General features: G+C 39.1%; 1 protein-coding gene across 5 annotated transcripts in view; it reads right to left on the bottom strand.

Moving 5' to 3' along the window:
• Positions 1-4,049: 4,049 nt before the first annotated feature.
• Positions 4,050-25,847, bottom strand: part of ZCCHC7 (zinc finger CCHC-type containing 7) — a 160,715-nt gene continuing 138,917 nt past the window's right edge. For all 5 annotated transcript variants that reach the window (XM_037902195.2, XM_043546338.1, XM_037902196.2 and 2 more), the window contains exons 7-9: positions 19,216-19,311; positions 6,451-6,568; positions 4,050-5,564 (exon numbers count right to left, since the gene is read on the bottom strand). In XM_037902195.2, the coding sequence (XP_037758123.1) occupies positions 5,104-5,564; positions 6,451-6,568; positions 19,216-19,311 (675 nt within the window). In that variant the 3' untranslated portion in view covers positions 4,050-5,103. The remainder of the gene's footprint in view (positions 5,565-6,450; positions 6,569-19,215; positions 19,312-25,847) is intronic.

The raw sequence follows: 25,847 nt of genomic DNA on the forward strand, positions 1-25,847 counted from the left end.
ATCTTGTTGAATTCAGACCAATTCCTCAAGGTCATTTTGAATTCTCATTCTGTCCTCCAAAGTGTTTGCAACTCCTCCCAGCTTAGTGTCATCCACACATTTTATAAGCTTACTCTCCACTCCATTATCCAAGTCATTAATGAAAACATGGATCCAGGACTGATCCCTGCAGAACCCCCTTAGCTACTCCCTCCCAGTGTGACAGCGAATCATTGATAACTACACTTTGAGTATGGTCTTTCAACCAGTTGTGTACCCATCTTATAGCAATTTAATGCAGACCACATTACCCTAGTTTGCTTATGACAATGTCATGTGGGACTGTGTCAAAAGCCGTACTAAAATAAAGATACATCATGTTTACTGCTTCCCCCATCCATTAGATCAGTGACCCTGTCAAATAAGGAAATTAGGTTAGTTTGACATCATTTGGTCTTGACAAATACATGCTGGCTATTCCTTATTCGTATCCTCCACATGCTGACAAATTGTTTAATATTTTGTTCCAGTATCCTTCCAGCTACTGAAGTTAGTCTGATTGATCTGTAATTCCCTGGGTCCTCTTTGTTCCACGTTTAAAGATAGGTACTCCTACTCTACCCCTTCTCCAGTCTTCTGGGACCTCACTCGTCCTCCAGGAGTTCTCAAAGATAATTGCTAACAGTTCTGTAACTGTTTCAGCTAGTTCCTTAAGTATCCTAGGATGAGTATCATCAGGCCTGCCAACTTCAATATTCTAATTTATCTAAATATTTTTTAACTTGCTCTTTCACTGTTTTTGTTTGCATTTCTTTCCCCTTGTTAATACTAACTGTGTTGAGTATCTGGTCACCATTAACATTTTTAGTGAAGACTGACACAAAATACACATTAAACACCTCAGCTTTCTTGATGACATCAGTCTTTAACTCTCCTTCTCTGCTAAGTCTATAGAGGACCTACATGTTCCTTCATCTTTCTCTTGCTCCTAATGTATTGCCTTTTATTTTCCTTGCTAGGTGTAACTCATTTTGTGCCTTAGCCTTTCTGATTTTGTCTCTACATGCTTGTGCTGTTCTTTTGTACTTCTCCTTGGCAATTTTTCCATGTTTCCACTTTTTGTACGTTCTTTTTTGATTTTCAGGTCATTAAAGAGCTCCTGATGGAGCCATATTGGCAGCTTGCTATTCTTTCTATCCTTCCTTCTCATCAGGATAGTTTGCAGTTGTGCCTTTAACACAGTCTCCTTGAGAAACTGCCAGCTCTCCTGAACTCCTTGGTCCCATTGGAAGAAAATCTAAGGGATATTCTTACTTACCAGTTCTCTGAGTTTGTTAAAATCTGCTTTTTTGAAGTCCACTGTCTTTATTCTGCTGCTCTCACTCCTTCCTTTCCATAGACTCATGAAATCTATCATTTTTTTGATCACTTTCACTCAAATTGCTTTCCATCTTCAGATTTACTACCAATTCCACCCTGTTGGTCAGAATCAAGTCTCAAATGATTATGCCCCCGGTTATTTGCTCCAGTTTCTGGAACAAAACATTGTCCTCAATACATTCCAAGAACTAACGGAAATGTTGTGTTTTCCCGTATTACTTTTCCAACAGATGTCTGGGTAGTTAAAGTCCCCCATTACTACCAGGTCTTTTGTTTTGGGTATTTCTGTTACTTGTTCTAGAAATGCTTCATGTATCTCCTCATCCTGATCTGGTGGTCTATAGTAGGCCTCAACCTTGACATCACCCCTATTTTTTACACCTTTTATCTTACTCAGAGACTCTCAACTGGTCAGCCTCCCACATCCTTTGGCACCTCAGAACAAGTGTCTTTAATGATAATTGGGCATCATTGATTAGGTGCCCAAAAAGGAAATCTATGGCCAGCAGAGTTGAGGACAATAAAAAGGAATTTTAAAAATATACTAGGAACAAAAAGAATCCCAACAATAGTATTGGTCCATTACTAGATAGTAATGGTAGAATTATCAACAACAATACAGAAAAGGCAGAAGTGTTCAATAAATATGTCTGTTCTGTATGTGGAAAAAAACAGATGATGATGTCTTATAATATGGTGATAACACACTTTCCATTCTATTTATATCTCTGGAGTATGCATCCGATGAAGTGAGCTGTAGCTCACGAAAGCTTACGCTCAAATAAATTTGTTAGTCTCTAAGGTGCCACAAGTACTCCTTTTCTTTTTGCGAATACAGACTAACACAGCTGCTACTCTGAAACCGGTAATTAGACAGTGGAACAATGTACCATCAGTCGTGGTGGATTCTCCATCAATGACAATTTTCAAATCAAGATTGGATGTTTTTCTAAATGATCTGCTCTAGGAATTATTTTGGGGAAGTCCTATGGCATATGTTCTACAGGAGCTCAGACTAGAGGTCACAAGTGGTCCCGTCTGGTCTTGGAATGTATGCATCTATATGGTTATTTAAAGGACACTTGTAGTTACTAAGCACGATAATTGCTAGATTTTCTATAGCATTGCCTCATTAGTATGGTAATGATAGTGATGCTATAATTTGCTTTTTTGAGTATTTTTATTGTACTATATTTGTGGAATCCCTGTGTTACATGTCAGCTATGCCGTTACATAAAGTTTACACATCTCCACATTGTGGATGGGTGAGGAATGCACTGTGCCCTTTATTTCCTTGTGGGTGTCTTGAAAACGAGATACAATGCTGGAGTCACACTAACCAGAAGTGATGGGCCTGAGGCAGGAATCACCGAATAAGATTCTGTGGCCTGTGTTAGGCAGGTCAGGCTTATTGATCGTAATGGTCACCTCTGCTATAAGATCTATGAATTATCGCCTGCTAACCTCTCTCCTTTATGACAACCCACATCACATCGGGGCCTTTTACTCATTGCTAGCTGCTGAGGTAATTCTGGATTCTCCCATTGCAGGGAGGGTCCCTGAGCCTGAACATCTGCACTGCAATTAAACAATCTGGTAGGCTGAGCCCCACAAGCCCAAATCAGCTGACACAGGCCGGATGCAGGTGTTTAATTGCTGTGTAGACATACCCATGGTGCTCAGTTACAACTCATTATGCTGAATGTTGTTTCCTGGGCTTTGGGAGCTGACTGCATGAGAGTGAAGAGCAGACCACTTCATGCTGTGCAGAAAACTCTCCTCTTCTGAAGGAGCCCAGCTGCTTTGCTGTGGGCTACCTGGCCATATCCTCACACCAAGAAGACAGAACAGAGGCTAGGGGGTTGGCTGATGGATTCAATCCAAAGCAAGAAAAGCTCCTCAATTTGGTGTCCCACAAGGGCCTTTAGTCCAGACTGGACGGTCTGCTGAGAAGTAAAAAGGAATGCGAAATGCAGCAGATAGGGAAGGAGGCTCAGAATGAATATTAGGGAAAAGTCTTTTCAGGAGTGAATTAAAAAAAATTACATGTGATTAATTTTTTCCAAAAGTACCTCTAGAGAACTGTCATTTCAATACAGCATTGAGTTAAACAAAAATCAGTTTGGAACCACCTCTGAGGACACATTTTACATGAAGTGGAATTGGGGCCTGAGATACATGAATTCCTATTTGTTTATTTTTGCTCCAAATAATCTCTGATATGTAAGAATATGGCTACTGAAATCCTTACATTCACCCAGGTGATCCCTTCAACCTAAAAGCCGATGAATTAAGTCTTTGTCTACACATGGAAAATTACCGGCATAATTATCCTGGGATAACAGTGTCCACATGTAGAATTTTACTGGCATAATTATACTGGTATAGGTATGCAGGCAATTCTCCCCATGTAACTAAGGGCTTGCCTGCATAGGTTAATACACATCCTGTTCAGTTTCAAAATCCAACAGGTTTCAAAACTAGTAGAACTCTCTCAAGGAGTACGTACCAACTCTATGAAGCCATTATTGTTAGCTACTGTTTTGCTCAGGCTAGAAAAGGGGCTTAGAGGAGGGTATCTATATTATTCTATAGCCGAGAGCCTTTTGGTTGGAACTGACATAATTTAATCTTGTTAACAAAAACCAGGCATTGTTTTCTACCTCAAAAGAAAATGTATAACCAACGTATTGTTTCATGTATCCCCACATAAAACTTTATTTGGTTGGTTCCTTTGATAAAGTATTTATCCTTACAAAGTTTTTAATTCTTTGAGTACAAAAAATACTTCATTTCTTAAAAAAACAAACAAACAAAAAAAACCCCATTAAGTCATTAAACTTAGGCATTATATTTCTGGAAGCAGGTAAATTGCTTGCATTCTATAGCTTGGTTACATAATTTTATCTTTTAAAAAGCAGGACTTCCACACTGTGGAAAACAATGGCATATTTAATTCCAGATGTCAACCCAACTGCTTGTAACATTTTTTAAATGAACTTCTCTTGCTTACCAGTTAGCAAAAAGATTTGTTATTCAATCAAGGATTTGCTTCCTCGTAGTTCATCTGCTCCTGATACTTAAACTTGCAATGCTGTGATTATGATGAATTTGTGACATCACATGAGTTTCCAGGGCAGAAGACTGTCATGTCATAAGTACAATACAACAATTTCACTGCAGACTCCAGCTGGGTGAGAAGCAAGAAAATGCTTCTCCAAAAAGATTGTTTTTTGTATTGCTGTTTACTTTCCCCTTCCCTGCCCCTTCTCCAAGTCTCCCCAGTGTGAAAGCCTCTCTTTAAAGTCAGGCTGCAAGGGAATCACATTTGCTTAACTACAGTACTTTGACAGGTGTAGCATTCTTAAAAGGAATCGCTCAAAGGAAAGAAGGCCAAACCTCCCCACTATGGACCTTTTCCCTCATTCATCCAAACAAAAAAAAACCCCAAACAAAAAGAAAAAGTTCCCAACCTTTCATCGACTTACAGAAAAAGAGGGACTGCCAAAAAATACAGTATGATTTTACTCGCGTACATTAACCACTTCCTACCCATTTGCAAATACTCTCTTTAAGAAGCTGAGAGTCACAAGCTCAGTTTTCTTTGTCGTATTGGTTTTACACATCCATGCCTGTATGCAAAGGTGGATTCAAATTCTACATCTTAGCACAGGGTCAGAAAAATACCATGGCAAAATGGTGGTGAGTTACACCCCCCTCCCACCATAGCTTTCTGTTGACAAATTAGCAGCTGGATTCCTGTTTTGATTTCTTTTTCCTCTGTTTTATAAGAAATAAGCTCTCATCAATGGTGGGACTACTGTCTTTCTTGTTTCTTTGCCTTCTCTTTTTCTTCTTCTTTTTAGCTGCATCCAGCAGCTCCTGGCCATTTTTTGTTTTCCTGCTATGTGGACAGAAGGCAGAGCCGTGATGCTTTTTGCTGCCCTTAGGGGAGTGTATTCTACACCCCCTAGGAAAGTCCTCCTCCTGGTCGTTATTCCTTTGGACATCTTTCTTGTGTTTCTTCTCTTTGCGTTCCTCTGCCCAGGACTTCTTATTGGCCTTTTTGTGGCGCTTTTCTTCTTTAGGACTCTTTACATGCTCTTTCCAAAGGTTTTTCTTTTTCTTATGACACTGTCCCCTACGCTCTTCCTCCTTCCGCAGTCTCTTGAACTGCACTGGCAAAAGGCCGGCTTCTTGAAGTTCTGTAAAATAGAACAGTGTCTTTTAATCGTCACTAAGAGGCCAGAACCACAACGCTTGAAAACCACAGCTCTGTTTGCAGTTTGGGGTCAGCAATGGACCTGGTATGTAAAAATCTGAGGACCTGGATAAAACTCAGATATTCTGGCAAACACTGGGTAAGCCAGAAGTTTATCATCATGTCATTTTAAAGTGCAGTTGCAGCCAGAAAAGTGATATTGTGGGTTTCCATAATCATTTTCTCTCTGCTATGAAATTTGCTCAGTTTAAAAAACAATTATCTTTGGAAGACCCATATATTCAATCGGGGATTGGAAAATCAAACAGTGTCATTTTACCTCTGACATTTCTATAGTCAAGATTCTGCAGTCCAAAAACTGCTGATCTGGCTGCGAAGCAGATATACCTGTTCTACAGATGGGTCTTCAGAGATTTGGACAGAGTAAGGACCAGGCCCTGCCAATTTTACTCATGTTGAGTAGTATCTTCCTCCACAAGTGGGCTCATTGTAGAAAGTGGCCATTCATATACATTTTTTTTTTTGTAATTGTGTTTTGCAAACAGATTTTTAAAAACATAATTTACAATTCAGAGAACGCTCCCCATGAGTTTATAACCATTTTAAGGTCAGTGAGATTTTGGGGGTTAAAGTACTTCCAGGTGTCCTTTTAGAACCATGAATTTCAGGAACAGACTGAGGTTACTAAACTCATTAACCTTGCCCTGCTTGTTGATTCAGATAATCCCCATCATCATCTTACACAACATGAAGAAAGCCAAGATTACAAAATGCCTAACAAAAAGCAGTAAATATACCAATGCACCCTGATCAAAGACCACTTAAAAACGTGATGGTCAGTAAGAAGTATTTCACAAAATATACCATACCTTCAACCTTTCTCTTTGCCCTCTGAGCTCTCCTCTTGATGTCATACTCATCATCATAGTAGTAGATGAATGGGGAAGAAGGGAATGCCCCATTGTACATCCGCTTCTCTGAGCACTCCTGCAAATCACATTTTAGGTTACTACATGCTGTGACATCTTGTTAAACTTTGGATTATTGATTTCAGAGTTAAGGAAATAAACCAGAACCTCAAAGGGTATGAATCAGGTTTATCCCACTGAAGTCTATGGATCAATGTTGATTTACACCAGCTGGGGAATCTGGCCTTCAGTTCTTTAAATCCTGATAATTGTATTAGTTTCCAATAGCCCTGCTTATATTTGTATCACAATTGTGCATATGCAGCAACATTTATTTAAATGTTTATTTAACTTCTTTGTTACTATCCTTTGATAGCTAGGGGTGTGACAGATGGAATCCCATGTCTCCCATCAGTTATTACAAACCTGCTCTTATTTTGATTTACAAAGTTATGTAGCAAATGTAGTACACATAGAAGTGAAGGGCTAGAGTCAGGCACACTGTAGGCAGGTGCTGTACAAAAAAAAAATCAATCAGAATTAACTTTCTGAAAGATACTGAATCAAAACACATTCTGCAGGAGACTTCGTCTGCAAGGAGACATCAGACTTGGCATGAAGAAGAGATGAGAAGGGAAAGTCTAGAATCTTGAGTCACAGGAACTGATTGGTTTAGTTGTACTCAGAATCTCACTTATAGTGGGGCTTATTTCTCCGTCACACAGATTGGCAAATATGAATCGTACAAATTAAGCGTTATTGCAGTCTTGACAGCCAATCTGGCTAAACTTCAGGTGATACTAACTGCTGCTTTTTTTGCTTGTAAATTTCTTGGAGGTGTGATTCTTTTCCTCTCTGAACACGCCCAAATCTAGTTAAATCTGTCTTCTTGTTCTCATGAAATCTTCAGTGGCTTTCACTTTTCTGATGTCCCCACCAGATGCTGAGCAGCTTTCTTTCAAGACTTTGGTACTGCTAACTCTACAATCCCCTCTTCCTATGCGTCCTCACACTTCCTCCTATATACTTTAGATCTACAACACACTAGAAATGTCTTCAGCTAGGACTTCCTTGGTCTTTGAGCCAAGATTAAATGAGGCACTATATCCTAAACTGGCAGCAGTGGACTTGGCAACTGAATGCATTTTTTTAAATTTCTAACTACTCTGGTTCCTATTCAGACAAAGAACTTGGCTGAAGTAAAGCTAAAGTTCAGAGAACACTTCAGTAACTTAAGAGTAAAAATCCTTATAAGCACATTGCAGTTAGGAAAAAACCCACATACAAACAAAAAAACACATTAAAAATCAGGAAAGTTAAAAGATCAAATGTCCAAGAACCCCAAACACTTGAAAATATGCAAATTTACAGATAAGGAACTCAAACCGCCCTTATTCTGCCATTTAAGTGATCTCACCTTCCAACCCTCCTTTCTTTATTCCTTTCTATAGATACTTTGCAAGTTGTGTTGGTCTTGGATCAGGGTCTTTTTCTCTGGTCTTTAAGACTCCAGTCTGCAGTCTATAGCTTAAGCTTTCAATGTTATTAACTATCTGTTAAGGTGAAATTTGCCCCCATACCCAACTTTAAATCCCACTCAAGACTTGTGCTGGCCCTCTGCACGGCTAGCTGGGAAAATATGCCAAAATGTTTCGTCTTTGACTTTTTTTCTTTTTCTGCTGAACAACTCAAAACATTAATACTGTCAAATATGCAGCAAAAGTCTAGAAAGCACTCTGTGCAGATATGACATATCAACACTGACATCTCTGATATCCTTCCCCCTCACCCCCACCCCCAGGACAACATTATCTTTGTGGTATGTTCCCTGAAAGTTTGCTAACCGTGACACTATGTACAAGCATGAAAACTGACTTACAGGCAGGAGCTGGTGAACAGAGTGACCAACAAAAAAAGCCCTCAGACTTTAGGGTTATGTGATTCAGGTAAAATGATTTCAGGTATGTGGGCTCTATCTCGAAGGACATTTAAAATGGTAGCTAGGGAAGCTTAGCCATAGTGTATTCAGTGCTCATGTAAATGGAAGGCAGTTTGGAAAGAAAAGCGTGTGTCAGTGAGAACGAAGATTAGACTAGCTTACCGATGCCTGGTGTATAGTAAGAAGTTAGGTCAACCCAGCTATGTCACTCAGGGATGTGAAAAATCCACACCCCTGAGCAGTGTAGCTAAAATGACCTATTCCCTGGTGTAGCCAGTGCTAGGCTGATGGAAGAGTTCTTTCGTCGGCCCAGCCACCCCGCCTCTCAGGGAGGTAGATTACCTACATCGACAGGAGAATCATTCCCATCAGGGTACGTAGTGTCTACACTGAAGCGCCACAGCACTATTGTATCATTTCAAGTGTAGACAAACTCTAAGACATATTGCTGTATGTGGTTGCAATAGTCTCAAAGCAAGAGGTAAAGCAGGGAGTTATTTTAAGCATAGTGCTATTACTGCATGCATTTACCAAGAAGAAATCCTCCCAAACCAGCTTGATTTCCTTCTTTGACAGGGTAACTGGTTTGGTGGATGAGGGAATGCGGTGGACATAATATACTTGGACTTCAGCAAGGCTTTTGACACAGATATTCTGATGAGTAAGATGGAGAAATACAGGCTCAGCAGAACTACCATTAAGTGGATACATAATTGGTTAAACGACTGCGAACAAGTAACTATTAATGAAATGATGTCAGATTGGAAGGAGGTCTCGAGTGGGGTTCCACAGAGCTCTATTCTGGGTCCAGTATTATTTAACATCTTTATTATAGGGCTGTCAATGAATTGCAGTTAACTCATGTGATTAACTCAAAAAAATTAATCGCGATTAATCGCACTATTAAACAATAGAATACCAACTGAAATTTATTAAATATTTTCGGATTTTTTCTACATTTTCAAATATATTGATTTCAGTTACAACACAGAATACAAAGGGTACAGTGCTCACTTTATATTATTTTTTTATTATAAATATTTGCACAGTAAATATGATAAACAAAAGAAATCGTATTTTTCAGTTCGCCTCATACAGGTACTGTAGTGCAATATCTATCATGAAAGTGCAACTTACAAATGTAGATTTTTTTTGTTACCTAATTGCTCTCAAAAACAAAAGAATGTAAAATTTTAGAGCCTACAAGTCCACTCAGTCCTACTTCTTGTTCAGCCAATCACTAAGACAAGTTTGTTTACATTGACAGGAGATATTGCTGCCTGCTTCTTACTTACGTCATCTGAAAGTGAGAACAGGCATTTGCATGGCACTTTTGTAGCTGGCGTTGCAAGGTATTGACGTGCCAGACATGGTAAACATTCGTATGCCTCTTCATGCTTCAGCCACCATTCCAAAGGACATGCTTCCATGCTGATGATGCTCATTAAAAAATAATGTGTTAATTAAATTTGTGACTGAACTCCTTGGGGGGAGAACTGTATGTCTTCGGCTCCGTTTTACCCGCATTCTGCCATATATTTCATGTTATAGCAGTCTCGGATGATGACCCAGCACGTTTGTTTTAGAACACTTTCACAGCAGATTTGACAAAACACAAAGAAGGTACCAATGTGAGATTTCTAAAAATAACTACAGCAACTCGACCCAAGATGTCATCCAAAGTTGAAGTGCCGTCCAAAATCTGAGAGGGACGAGGTGTGGAGCATGCTTTCAGAAATCTTAAAAGAGCAACACTCTGATGTGGAAACTATAGAACCCAAACCACCAAAAAAGAAAATGAACCTTCTGCTGGTGGCATCTGACTCAGATGATGAAAATGAACATGTGTCAGTCTGCACTGCTTTGGATCGTTACAGAGCAGAACCCATCAACAGCTTGGAGGCATGTCCTCTGGAATGGTGGTTGAAGCATGAACGGACATAGGAATCTTTAGCGCATCTGGCACGTAAATATCTTGCCATGCAAATGCCTGTTCTCACTTTCAGGTGACACTGTAAACAAGAAGTGGGCAGTATTATCTCCTGCAAATTGTAACCAAGTTTGTTTGTCTGAGTGATTGGCTGAAGTAGGACTGAGTGGACTTGTAGGCTCTAAAGCTTTACATTGTTTTATTTTTCAATGCAGTTATTTTTTGTACATAATTCCACATTTGTAAGTTACACTTTCATGATAAAGAGATTGCACTACAGTACTTGTATGAGGTAAATTGAAAAATACTGTTTTTTACAGTGCAAATATTTGTAATCAAAAATAAATATAAAGTGAGCACTATACTTTGTATTCCATGTTGTAATTGAAATCAATATATTTGAAAATGTAGAAAACATCCAAAAATACTTAAACAGATGGTATTCTATGATTGTTTAACAATGTGATTAATCGCGATTAATTTTTTTAAGCGTGTGACAGCCCTGCTTTATAAATGACATAGATGTAGGAATACAGAGCATACTGATCAAATGTGCAGATGACACAAAGCCGGGGGTGGGGGCTGCCAACACTTTGGAGGATAGAGTAAATTCAAAGGGGTCTTGATAAATTGAAGAATTGACCTATCAATAACAAAATGAAATTCAGCAACGACAAATGTCAGGTGCTACATTTAGGGAAGAAAAATCAAAAGCACAAATACAGACTGGGGGAAAACTGGCTTGGCAGCAGAGCTGCTGAGAAGGATCTGGGCGTTGTGGTGGATCAGAGTCTCAACTTGAGCCAGCAATGGGATGCTGTTGCAAACAAAGTAAATGCAATATTAGGTTGCATTAACAGGCATAGCATGCAAGTCACAGGAGGTGATAGAACCACTCTACTCAGTGCTGGTTAGGCCTTATCTGGAGTAGTGTCCCCAGTTTTGGTCACTAACATATAGAAAGGCTGCAGAGAAACTGGAAAGGATCCAGAGGCAAGTGTCAAAGATGATCAAAGGATGGAATGCGGCCAGATGAGCAAAGGCTGAAGGAACTGGGTATGTTTAGTTTGGAAAAGAGGAGATTAAGGGGGGACGTGATAGCGGTTTTCATATACTTGAAAGGCTGCCATAAAAGAAGATGGAGAAAAGTTGTTCTCTCTTGCCACCGAGGGCAGGACAAGAGGCAGTGGGTTCAAACTACACAATAATAGGTTTAGATTAAGTCTCAGGAAAAACTTCCGAACTGTATGAACAGTAGGACAATGGAACAGATGCCTAGGGAGACTGTGGCTGCTCCTTCACGGAAGGTTTTCAAATGGAAGCTGGGTAGCCATCTCTCTTGGATAGTTTAGACACAACAAATCCTGTATCTTGCCAGGGGGTTAGACTAGATGTCCCCTGCGGTCCCGTCTAACCCTGTGGTGCTAGGATTCTATTACATAATACGAATATTCAGGAAAGAGATGCATATTGGACCACAAGACTTCCATTCCAGATTAGGCATTGATTATTGGCACAATACATTTAGCAAGCTGCTTCCAGCAGTAATCAGTACCTGACATGTCAAGAATGTAACCCTACTGCCAAACTCCTCAAAACACATATTATCAGAATAAATGCGGGACAGGAGGCTGTAGAATGGCTAATGAAGTGGTTACTGCTGGGAAAGATCCAGAGGAGGACACTCAAGTATTTTTTCAGCTGAATCATAGAATATCAGGGTTGGAAGGGACCTCAGGAGGTCATCTAGTCCAACCCCCTGCTCAAAGCAGGACCGATCCCCAATTAAATCATCCCAATAGAATCACAGAATAAAATAGGCCACTTGAAGGGAGTGTGATGGGACAGACAGCAAAGACAGCTGAAATGCTTACAAACAGATCAGAACTACTTATGAATTTTTCTACAGAATTCTAAAACAGTTTTCTTTTTTGAGACGGGGGGAGGCATGTCTGGCCACAACCACAGAGCTGCTGGATAAGCACTCCAATATCGCTGTTCTTCAACAGAAATTTGTAGGTCTCAGAATCAATCTACTCCCTTTTTTGGCATGCAATATATATTGTTGCAATTTGTAATCTGTGTCTAACTACTGATAATTACAAATCCCAAACTTTTTCCTATTCTTGCCTCCCAGATGGTGCTTTCATGACTTAGATGCTTCTGCGTATTGAAAAGTGCAAGGCAGACCCTGAGAAAAGGGAATAAAGGACTCCCTACCATGATAAGCAACTAACGCTCCTCCTCTTCCTATGAGGTCTGTTTGATACAATGCCTATATGATGAAATGTTAAGACATAGGTAGGAAAAAAACATTTTTTAAATATGAGTGGCATGAGTCAGTCATCCAAATGCAATAATTCAATATAAAACTAAGTGGTGGAGAGAGACAGTTGGAGTCTCCATAAAACACAGGATTCTGCCCTTTGCATAATCCCAGCTCTTACATGCCCCAATACCAGTTGCTCCACTAAGGTAAAAGGGATAGAGAAGCATAACTGCATCTTTAGTACATAAAAAGGCTTCAAAGATTAATATTACACACTTGGCCAAGGTTTAAGATGGGAGAAGCCTAGGAAGAGGCGTTTAGGTTTGGCACTCTATACTGAGTAAGTGAAAGGAAACATTAAGCCAAAAAATTGCCAAATATTTACTCAAAAGCAGCGGTGATACTGTTTTAGACAAGTAATGCAAAGACACAGTTATCTTCTTTGATGGCTGTGAAACACACTCCCTCAGGTCTGTTCTGAGATGCTGCACAAAGTCTAGGGCTTGTGCCACAGACAGATGGCCCTTTCGTTATTTTTCATGTTGTTAATATGTTGACAGTAAAGCCCTAGTGGATGAAATGCACATGAGTCCAAAACCAGCACTTCTGCTTCCTCTTTTAACTTCACTGTATTGAATAATCATCTCAATAGTGTACAACATGCACTCTCCCACACCCCTCTCTCTCAAATATACTGCCACTACTGCTATACACTTTGTGCCATTAAATACCCTTGGGACATTTTTCAGCACTAGAGGTAACCCACAAAGGACTGAAAGCACAGCCTGCTACTAACCCAGAAGAGGCATTTTCTATTTGATTGACACATTTGGATGTGAATGCAAGGCACATCTGCAGACACTACCCAGTTCCTTAGGTTTGTTACATGCAAAACTTGCTGCAAAGTCTGAATAATGCAATGGGTTGCCACTGATTAATGTGGGAAGTTGTTACACTTAATAGTGAGACCCTAAAAAATTAGTCCTCGTTATGGCTGTTCCAGTGGATGGCTTGGATGTATAGATTGTAATGAAATGGAACATTCTTGGAAGTCCAGCGAAAAGAACAGATTTGCCATCAACACTGACCCTTTAACGGAAGCGACAGTTTTAAAAAATGTATTCTGAGTAAACAGATAATATGGTAACTTAAGTCTACGGCAATTGTGACCTCAAGGCATCAATGCTGTATTAAATATATGTCCAAGTATTTCCACATCTAAAAACAATGGAGGAAGTGTGTTGGTCTATGATGATCTTATGGATGGAAATGGTCCTGTTCATGCTAGCAATTAACTAAGTTTTTGCTGTTGCTTCAGTTTTTGGGAATGGTGAAAGTCCAGTGAATCCCTAAATTTCTAGCAAGTACTGAGTATTTCAGATTTCATCAACAGGAGTAAGAGGTAGCTTAACATATGATGGACTATTGTGAAAAACGTTGTCTGAGACAGTTTTTTACAAAACCATAATCTGAGCCTTCTCTCTCCTTACACCTTGGTACACTTCAGCTTTAAAGGAAAGGAGCACTCTGCTGTGTGTCATTTATTTCTTGAGGTTTGGAAACAGCAAACTGAGGAAGACCATGCAAATCCATTTATTTGGGAATTCCTGCAGTCTTTTTCTGTTCTAAAGACAGACTTTTTAAATCCAGGCAGAGATGTCCATCTCTTAGAACCCTGAGTTGAGAGGGGCAATGGTTTTTGCACTTGCTTTATGAACAGCTCTCTTTGTTTGTGGGATTTGTAGATTTGAACTCTATCTACTGACTACACGTGTCTAGGCGCAACACTACCAAGATGTCCCCGCGGCCACTATCCGTACTTTCAGCCACTTCTGAGCTGGAATTTTTACAATAGAGCAACTTAAGCCAAAGTGTGAATGACACACTCTTTAATTACAAAGGACTGAATTCTTAACTGCTCTGTCGATGCACAAGGCTCAAATGCTGCAAACACAATACCCTTCTGCTGCATTGGGGGCAAAATGTGTGGAAAACTGTGCATGGGGACTCCACACTCTCACAATTGCCACAGAACTCATTTTTGCAGCAATCTTTCACAGGGAAATGTGATTGGGGGTAAATGGGTCACCCACAATGGGGTCAAGACCAGTGGGTAAAAAAACACAGATCGCATCCTCCTGGCTCAGCCCCTGCTAAATGGCTGCTAGTCTCCCATATACTTTGCTGCAGTTGGCTGTGGGTTGTCTACATGTGTCCAGGCCCTAGAACAAGTCACGACTGAAGATTCCTTCTCGGAGCCCCACCTTGTTTCAACTCTATTTTGAGTGAACTAAGTCCTTTCCTTTGGGTTTTGCTAGCTTACAGGGCTGTGTCCCATGGGAGTTTACTCCTGCCAGGCGTGGTTAGCTCTGTTTGCGGGATGGAAAACTGTTCTGGTGTTGGGATTGTTCTATCAAACTTTAAACAAAGGTAATAGATTCATAGATTCTAAAGTCTGCGGGGACCACTGAGATAGTCTCATCTCAACTCCTGCCTAACAAAGGCCGTAGGACTTTCCTGAATTAATTTCTGTTTGGGACAGAGCATCTTGTTTACAAAAAACATCCAATCCTGATTTAAAAGTTTCCAGTGATGGAAAATCCAGCATTACTCTCACTGTTGAAAATTTGTGCCTTAATTCTAATCTGAATTTGTCTAGCTTCAACTTCCAGCCATTGGATCTTGTTATATCTTTGACAATTTAAAGACTGCCATTTTAATTATGTACCATTCTAATTTCTTACTCAAAATGTTGTGTGATGCCAAATCAAACACCTTACAGAAGTCTATTGCATCAACACTATTACCTTTATCAGCCAAACTTGTAATCTCATCAAAAAAAGGTATCCAGTTTATTTGACAAGATCTATTTTTCATAAAACCATGCTGATTGGCATTAATTATATTACCCTCCTTTAATTCTTTATTAATCAAGTTCTGTATCCATTATTTTGCCTGGAATCAATGTTAGGCAGGTAGGTCTACAATTACCTGGATCACCCTGCTTTCTCTTTTTAAAATGTTAGCTATCCTTTAGTCCTCTGGAACTTCCACAGTGTTCCAAGATTTATTGAAAATCAACATTAATGGTTGAGATAGCTCATTGGCCAGCTCTTTTAATACTCTTGGTTACAAGTCACCCAGTTCTGCTAAGTTAAAAATGTCTAGCTTTAGTAGCTGCAGTTTAACACCATCCTTAATTGCTGTTGGAAAGGAAATTAATTCATCATCATTATCTGATATGAATATTGTGTCAGGGTCAGGCCAGATGGCCACAGGAGAGTGATAGATGGCAGATATATTAGGTTGAGTAGGTCCCTTTTCCTTGGGTAAGGCAACAGGGAAGGTTCCAGAACAATCAGGAACTTTCTGGAAACAATTAAGACAGACAGGCTGGTTAGAACACCTGCAGCCAATCAAGAAGCTGCTAGAATCAATTAAGGCTGGCTAATCAGGGCACCTGAGTTTAAAAAGGACCTCACTTCAACAGTGTGAGTCAACAGTGTGCCCTTGTTGCCAAGAAGGCTAATGGCATTTTGGGATGTATAAGTAGGGGCATAGCCAGCAGATCGAGTGACGTGATCGTTCCCCTCTATTCGACATTGGTGAGGCCTCATCTGGAGTACTGTGTCCAGTTTTGGGCCCCACACTACAAGAAGGATGTGGAAAAATTGGAGAGAGTCCAGCGAAGGGCAACAAAAATGATTAGGGGTCTGGAACACATGACTTATGAGGAGAGGCTGAGGGAACTGGGATTGTTTAGTCTGCAGAAGAGAAGAATGAGGGGGGATTTGATAGCTGCTTTCAACTACCTGAGAGGTGGTTCCAAAGAGGATGGTTCTAGACTATTCTCAGTGGTAGAAGATGACAGGACAAGGAGTAATGATCTCAAGTTGCGGTGGGGGAGGTTTAGGTTGGATATTAGGAAAAACTTTTTCACTAGGAGGGTGGTGAAACACTGGAATGCGTTACCTAGGGAGGTGGTAGAATCTCCTTCCTTAGAAGTTTTTAAGGTCAGGCTTGACAAAGCCCTGGCTGGGATGATTTAATTGGGGATTGGTCCTGCTTTGAGCAGGGGGTTGAACTAGATGACCTCCTGAGGTCCCTTCCAACCCTGATATTCTATGATTCTATGATTCAGTTTGTGGCGTGCGTGAGGAGCTGGGAGCAAGAGGCACTCGGAGCTGAGAGTGAGAACGTGTACTGTTGGAGGACTGAGGAGTACAAGCATTATCAGACACCAGGAGGAAGGTCCTAGGGTGAGGATAAAGAAGGTGTTGGGAAGAGGCCATGGGGAAGTAGCCCAGGGAGTTGTAGCTGTTGCACAGCTGTTCCAGGAGGCACTCTAGACAGCTGCATTCCACAGGGCCCTGGGCTGGAACCTGGAGTAGAGGGCGGGCTCGGGTTCCCCCAAACCTCCCAACTCCTGGTCAGACACAGGAGGAGTTGACCTGGACTGTGGGTTCACGAAAACGGCAAAAACTGAGGGCTGCCATGAATCTCCGAGATGAGCAAATCTGCCAATGAATGCAAGACCCACCAAGGTAGAGGAGGAACTTCGTCACAGTATATTATAAATATGATTCGAACACTTCCATCTTTTATGCTTTATTATTGACCATTCTACCCCATCCATCTAATAATGGACCGATACCATTGTTAGTATTCATTTTGTTCCTAATAGTCTTAAAAAGCTTCTTCTCTTTGTCCTGAACTCCACTGGCCATAATTTTGTTTGTCCCCTTTTGCTTCCCTTATCAATTTTCTGCAATTCGTAATTATTTGATTTACACATTCATTACTACCAACTTCCACTTCCTTGTTTACAGTATTTTATTTTTTCACTTCCCCTCTAAGCCAGGTTAATTTTTTTTATCCACTGTGGTCTTCTCTCTTGATTGTGACTCTTTGGGCCTCAAGAACATTTTAACACTTCCCAATTATCATTCACATTTTCTGTTTAAATTTTTTCTCCCAAATGTTTCGGCTCATAATTATTTTCAACTTTGTGAAATAAACTCTTTTAAAGCACCAAGTATATATATATTACTGGTTTGGACTTTATTCTGTTTATAGATAACAAATGTGACCAATAATTTCAACATTTCCTTTGTCGAAGGTTCTGATAATTACAGTCTGAAATCCGAGATTGAACAATGACAGAACAAACTACAGAAATAAGTGTTGGTGTGTCATACTATCAGCAGATTTATCAATACATCTTAAAACAGATGACTTGCACCTTAGAGCTATCGTTAGGCAGACCGCTTTGTACCATCTGAGAACTATTGCCAAGATTGTGATTGCTGCTCAATATGAATGACATAGGGCTGATGACCAATGCTCCTATTTTATCTATATTGGATTATTGCAGTTGCCTATTTTCTAGGGTCCCCCTGCCCCCAAGGACACACCTTATCCAGAGTGTAGCAGATTTCTTAACAGGTACATGTTTGTCACAATACAGCCCTCCAATCTAGAAATCTTTACATTGGCTCCAAGTAAAGTTGTGCACCAATTTTAAAGTTCTTCATTTAACATTTAAGTCTGCTGGTGGGTAGCCCTAGCTAACCCGATTGACTTTTAACTGCCTTATGTCCCCATACCATTCCATATGAGGCTTGAAACTCCTTGAAAACAACATACCCTGCTCTGTTTGTGATGCTGTAAAACACAACTACTGTGGCTACGTGGACATGTAAGACAGTTAGGAGGGAACGAAGGAGTGTTTGGGTGAATACTATCCATAGGATGTAGAAAAGGATGAACCTAAAGCTTTCAAGACACTTGGAATGCAGATTTTCTATCAATATTGTTTCTCACTGTAAAATTTCCCCCGGACATATTTCACAGCAAAGTTAATAAGACAACACCTGTTTTGTGTGGTTACAGGTGCAGAGCTGCACCTGTTGTGTAAGGATACTGACAGTCAAAATATATATCAAGGAACTGATCCTGTAAGGTGTTAAATGCCCTCAATTCCCATTGAAGCCAACATACGTTTAGGATGCTCATCATCCTGGAAAATTGTTTCCTAATGAAGAAATTATATGAAACTCAAGAAGAAACATTAAGTTACAGGTTAGAAACCATCAATTTTTTCTGTATGAAAACTGGTTGTTAAATGGCCTGGAAAGTTGGCTGGGGAGGGGGAATTTCTAATCAGATGGCACTGCTTCAAGACATGGTTTTGGGACTCCTTCTATGGTACTTTATTATATACCTATCCCAATGTCAGAACAATTGGGAGTACCAAATCTTGTCAATTTGAAATAGTCTGGCTGACTAAAGTGGAGACACTGAACATTTCAGCAATATTCCACGCCACACCCACAGGAGAACTTAACATGTTTTTAAAAATTAGCCTAAGGTATTTCTTCTTCTTTTATCTGTTCCAGATCATTTTACAGTGGCATCCAATTATTTTTAACAATGCTGCAAGATCACACATATTTAATTAGCACTGTTCTTTCTACAGTGTTAGCGTGAGTCTTTCAGCTCATTCCTCCAACCACACACCACAGTGAAGATAAGCATATGTATAAGATGGATACATTTAACATTTAGCCAGAGACTACTGAGACTTACATATCCATAATGTCCTTTCTGGGAGCAGTTGTAGCAGTACACCAATGCAGAATGCTCAGAATACGAACTGGACCTCTTGATTGATCCTGGTCTGGTCTGCAATATGGAAAACAGGTGAGCATTAAGTCTGGTGAATTCCAAATGTTTCAAATAATCTAAACAAAAAGCTGTCTAAATCAACAGCATTCCAGCTGCAAGCAAGAAGCTTGGAAAAAGGAGCAAGTTGCTCATGTAATATTACAGAACAAATTAAACCTTGATCACCAAAATCAAGTGGGATAGGAAACTTCAGTGTCCGTTCCATACAGCCATTTTATTTCGACTCTCAGTGCAGGAAAGTAGGCTGCTGATTTCTCGCTCTCTTTTTTGCAGATGTCCCACTATCCTCAGGGAACAACCAGGGCCATCAGATATTACATCCACCAGCTGGATAGAAGCATTTGTGAATTGCAAAACGAGTCCCTCCCAGCAGGACTCACTTAAGGCAATATGGGGAAGGTCTTCTGAGAGAGATACACAGCCTAAATCTACCACACTCCTATTTCCTCTCACCCTCCACCTCCCCTGCCCCCTTCCCCTAGTCACTGAACAGAATCTGCCAATGTCAATTTTCAAGTCACTAGTGGATCTGAATCTGCACCAACCACCAGATTAAATTATTGTGTTTGCTGTTTGAAGTCAGAACTGCTTTTTAACGCAAAGAAAGTTTTGGAACACTAAGCTGAACTCAACGGGTCAGGCAGATTTATTTTTTAAATCCAGAGCCAATAAATAATAACTTTGCTCAGAGTACCACCACATACATTTTGAACGGAGTGCGTGAGCGCACATGGATATGTTCTAGGTTATGTACACACACTTATTCGATAGAAAACAATAAAAAATAAAACCTTTGTTTAATCAGAGTTAGCATATCTGCCGAGGAAGGGGGATGCAATCAAGGTTCTATGAAAACTGGTCAAAACAGAATCCAGTTAATTTAAAGGTCCACATATTTTCCTTTATTATTCATTCTAGTGGAACACAGGAAAATGTGTGTGATTTCAAAGAATTCATCAATTTTTTTTTAAATAGCAGTCTATTATTGCAAAGGATGCTTTTTTCTTTTAAACCTCTCATTGTGTTTACATCCCATTAATACTTCTAATGCAACTGTATATTCTGTCTTTACAGAGGAATTATAGTGATGCTTGTAAAATAGATAGAAACTACAGGATTATTCCTTGATCATCTTTTATGCATCTGATCACATTTTTGGTAGGACAGGACAAGCTTGTATCACCATATTTTGAACCCACATGGCTTTAAAAGCGCACTTCAGATTCATGTAACTCAGTTCACATTTCATTCACTACATGCTGTGAATGAAGGATCAGAGAAGGGACATGGCCATTGAAAAACAGTATAAACATGGAGCAAAAATCAGAGAGAATGAAAACCAGTGTTTGTGACAAAAGGAGCACAAAGACAAAAAGAGAAAATCTCATAAAACAACAGATATATATTCTATCTCTCTCTGTAGATAGATATAGAGATAGTAATGTGTTCAGGCCACTCACGTGTGCCAACCTAGCTTTTTGGACATTCTTTCTACTACACAGAACAGGCTAAAAACCCCTCCCCCATATTTAATTTACATGAAAAAAAAATTCATAAATTCAAACTGTTTTTGAATAGGAGGTGTGCAAAGCCTTCAACCCTAGTATGTTTGGCCAGCTCCCGTTTTTGGATCCCATACTCTGCCACTCACGGGAAATAAAGTTGCATAGGTTCTAATACAGAGTTCCTTAGAAGTAGACATAAATTAAATAATCTGGATCCTTCTTCCTCTGCCTTTATACAGAATTTTGTGTGTATGAAATCCATTTTCTAGGCTTATGTCAATTGAAGCTCACATTGTGATGCGACCAAGAAACTGCAACAGGTCACTATCTCTGGTTACTTCAGTCACCACTTGTCTACTAGAGACAGCTCTTCATCTAGAATATCTGTGGAATGTATCTGTCAAGGGAAGATCAACTGAATTATATTACAAATGACTCTATATTTCTATTAAGCCTTAAAGGGTTATATTTCAATTGGAGAAATTTGATTAAATGGTCTTATTCTTATAGTTTGTCATGTATTTGGAATGCGAAATCGCAACTGTGACACATCAGACACACATATATGTTAACCTCAAAGTATCTGTTACAATGTTAGTGGGGTTTTTCACCTTGAACTGTCAAATGGTGTTACACGGATTTAGCCAATAAAACAATTTAGACTACTAGTGTTGTATGTATTTAAAATCTCTATTAAAATTTACATGATGCTTAAAACAATATAACTTTCTTTTGAAAAAGAAAAATCAGGGTCTCTTCTCTCTTGAGATATGATTTGTTAAATAAACACCAGATTTAAGGATCAGAATGATACTGCTAGCATAGAATTTATCATGTCTGCCAGTGATAATGCTAGTAATTTATATGACTGAATGAATAAATAAAAAGTACTTATAGACTCCTTCACTCTAATCCAGTAGTTAAATCTTACAGTTCAAGATAAAAGTAATCCTCCCAGCTCATAAATTATGTGTGTACTTCTGTAGTTTGTGTCTTTTCTTCTATTTAAAGATGGGTCAACACTAGCACTTGAAGTTCTTAGCAGTTATAGCCTCTAACAGCTCTCCTCAGAAGTTCATGTACTGCTGACTTGACTGATAAACCTCTGGATGTTAATCTGAACAACACTTTGAGCTGAAAACTTTAATTACTATGATAAATGTTATCTGCATGCTATCTTTTAACCAACTATAGTACACCATGCTACTAAGAAAAGAGGATGGCACTCTGAATAGGTCTTACCTCATTAGAAAACAATTGTACATCAGAACTCGGTAGTGGAAACAGAGGGATGTTAAGCTTTTCTTATTGTACTGTACAAGGTCTAACAGGAATCCTTGAGAGTATTCACTGCATTAGGAATGTATGCTCAAGTGACATGAAAAAAGCTCCACACAACATTCCCTTGTGTTTAGCAAATAGAAAAGGTCAGATTTAAGGAGACAAATTAAACTGAATACTTACAGTTCAGATTACAACTATACACATCTCTACGGCTTTCCAAAAGCCAAACACAAGGGGAACCTGTATGTTTTTAAGCCCTCTATTTTATTATTATTTAAGGTTTAAAAAAGCATCTAAGGACTCCAATCCAATGGGTACAAAATAAAGCATTCATGAAAGTAGCTTCTCTATGTTATTTTTTTTGTTACAAACATTTAAATAATCTATATTTGTACGGAGATATCTAGGAGATTACTTCACTATCAATATATAGAAGTAATAACCTGGTAGATAGCATTACCTATGAAAGGTCCATCCCATCTGCTATTCTTGCTGAAAGCTTTTCATGCACCAGTAAACTCAGTAAATATCAGAAGATAAAGCATAAGCCTACCACGCCATGGATTTACTCCTAATGTCTCCTCAAAGTGCAGCCCGATGCAACGATTACAAATGATTTTTCTTCTAATGTCATTTTACATAACCCTTTTTTCTGCATGAGTAGTTAGTGCGGAATGAATGAATGAATGCCATTAAAACAGTTAATCATTATCTGGGACACTGGCCTTCCTCCCTTCTCAACCAGGAATCTCCATGACAAAGGCCAAGAGATCAAAATGCCAGGGCTGCCTCAGTGGCCTATTTCTGACAGTAATTTTTTATGCAAATTGGCCTGCTGGGCAGCTCCCTCTGTGACCTTGAGCTGCCCTTATCTAAACTGACTTTGATCCAATGAGGGTTTGCTTATATGAAGCTCATTACTACCTAGGATATGCAATCTGACTAAATCTCACTAATTAAAGAGAATCTTCCAGTCTCAGTTTTATATTATATGCATGTGTGCGATTACACACACACAGAACCAAAACTACACTAGAATACGCTATGTGAATTGAACATTGCATTTTTGACAAGTACAGTATATTCATTCCACAGTCAAGCACATAATGTCACTTTTAAAGGAAAATACAGTGCTTAACTGCATAGTCCATAACACCGATTTATACAAACACACATATCAAACTTGAATAATGCATAGAACTGTGATGATTAAATAAAGTTTAGACCTGACACTTACAAAGTCCTTCCAAGCCCCATTATTCTGTAATAAACTGCATGAAAACATATTTTAAAATATGGGATTCCCACTTGATTATCAGAGAGAACCCCATCCAAACAACCAAGTCTACTATGATCCACAAATACCTAATGGAATGATTTTGACAGTTGAGTAAAATGTGAGAAGTTTCAACTGCCTATTAATAACCTTGAGCTGAAACCAAGGTCACTGTCTCCTTACACAGATCAGTTTTTACCAGCCACCATTCTGCCTCTGTTTTAGACTAATGCCTATTTTCCTGAGTACACTAAACAACCCTGTAGGTTGAGTCCACTTTAGTACCCAACCCACAAACTCTCTGGAAACTATCTGTACAGCTTATCCTATATAACGGCCCACTGCAAGTTTTCTTGTACCACCACTGAAGCATCTGGTACTGGCCTCTGCTGGTCACAGAATACTGGGACTAGATGGGATGATCCGGTATGGCAATTGCTGTGTTTCCATCTCACTGGCAGATTCCACTTTCTGCTGCTATTCCTTACTTCATTCTACTGAGAGAGTATTTTCTCTCTCTAGTGCTCAACAATTAAACTGATAATTAATCAGACAAAAACCTTCATCTAGGCAACACGGATGATCCTGCAGTCCTTACTCAGGCAAACCTCCTATCGAAGTCAATGCGTGTTTTGCATGAGGACTGCGGCTCTAGGCCCTAAATGTGTGACTCAAAAAGACAAGTAAGGAAATGTGAAACTGAGGGTGGAACTCATTTACATCAGTGCTGCTACGTCTGCTTTCTGAGACCAGGGCATGATGGTCTGACTGTATCATTACATACTACAGATGTCACTACAGTTAGGCAAAACACAACAAGGGAAGTGACACAACAACTGCATTACTGTAAGAGCATATTTCATTTCTCTTTAAAAACAGATCATAATCTATTTATATTTTAGCAGAAGAAATAGCAACTATGGGTCATTCCCCTGCATTCAAAACTGCCCGTAACAGCTAACATGTAATGTCGTAATTATACGAAGATTTTTTTTTAAACCATGTCATGTACCCAGTAGACTTCCACTCCACTGGGTAATTCCTTAATTAGGCAGATTTTTGAAACGTGTATTATGTACACAACAGACCGGAACGTCTCCTTCAGAGTATTCCTAGTCTATCGCGTGATTGCATCATTAAGTCGCACATGCTACGTAGTAAAAATCCTTATGAAAATTCATGAAAAAAATGTACAGAGCATATTTAGTATGCAGGTGAAGTACATAACTTAAATATTTTGGCTTAAAAATCTCACAGCCACCAAAGCAATTAGACTATTTTAGTGGACCAATTCCTTGCGAAATTTATTTCTTAAATTTTAGCCATTTTAAACCTGTACACATCCAAAAATTCATTTGCTCAAATCCATCAACCATTAATTTTTTCTTTTTTAAATTGCACATGGCTTGTGACCTCTTCTCACAAGTTATACTTTGTGAATGAGTATATTTAGGTGTGTTTATAACCTCAGAAAAATAGGCTACATAACAGAAACAATGAAATAAGTGTTACTAAAGCAGAGCGAATTATGCAGTTATATTTTCTCTAAACAATACCTAGTAAGTCACAAATCAATGGCTAGATTTTTTTTTTAATTGGATAGCCTGGAAAAGCAAACACTTGCAAATAACCACAAGGAAAAATATAACTTGTTCAATCCACAATACAAGGGGTAAGACATGATAGTCTTCTACAGAAGTAGACATTTATATAATGCATTTTAAATAGATGCAAATGGCAGCTACAATTCACTGTGTGAAAAGATGAAACCAAGAGACAAAAACTAGAAAATTATACATATGAAAGAAATGAATGTAATCTTTTGATACTCTTACGAGTAGGGAAAAATACTAAATATTAATTTAGGATGTCGCTTCTGTAAAATGGACAAAAAAAGTCTTCAGTGAGTTCAGAACAATGAATATATGCAAGATTGTATGGATAACAGCAATTCGCTCCCTGAATGCTCCAACGTCTTCCTGGCTTAAAAAGCATCCCAATTTTCTCCAAAGGTGGTGGCATTTATTCACTGGTCCATGGCTAATTTTACACGGAATGCAAAACGTTATTTAAATAGGGTGGTGCATTACATTTCAACTATTTCCTATGGAGCTCTCAATCGACAGACCGATCTTTCCTCTATTTTAATTTTAAAGTAAGTTAGCAAAAGCTTCCTTCTGAATCCCCAGAGACTACCTATATAGTGACACAAATGCACAAATTTATGACAGTAACATAAATGCTCCTCTGAAGTAATGTGCAACATTAAGTGAAATCGTTTCCTGGAAGATATTATAGGGATCTATATTTTATTTGCCATCTTAAACATATCTGGGTCTTTATGACCGTATTTTTAAAATGCATTTCCTTTTTATATTTCTTGGTGCAAATGGACTGCATAAATAAGCAATGTGCTATGAGGCTTCAGACTAGCCGATAAACCCTTTCAATTTTCATGCCAGCTTCTT

Source organism: Chelonia mydas, chromosome 5 (genome assembly GCF_015237465.2).
Source record: "Chelonia mydas isolate rCheMyd1 chromosome 5, rCheMyd1.pri.v2, whole genome shotgun sequence".
NCBI classification, from domain to species: Eukaryota; Metazoa; Chordata; order Testudines; family Cheloniidae; genus Chelonia; species Chelonia mydas.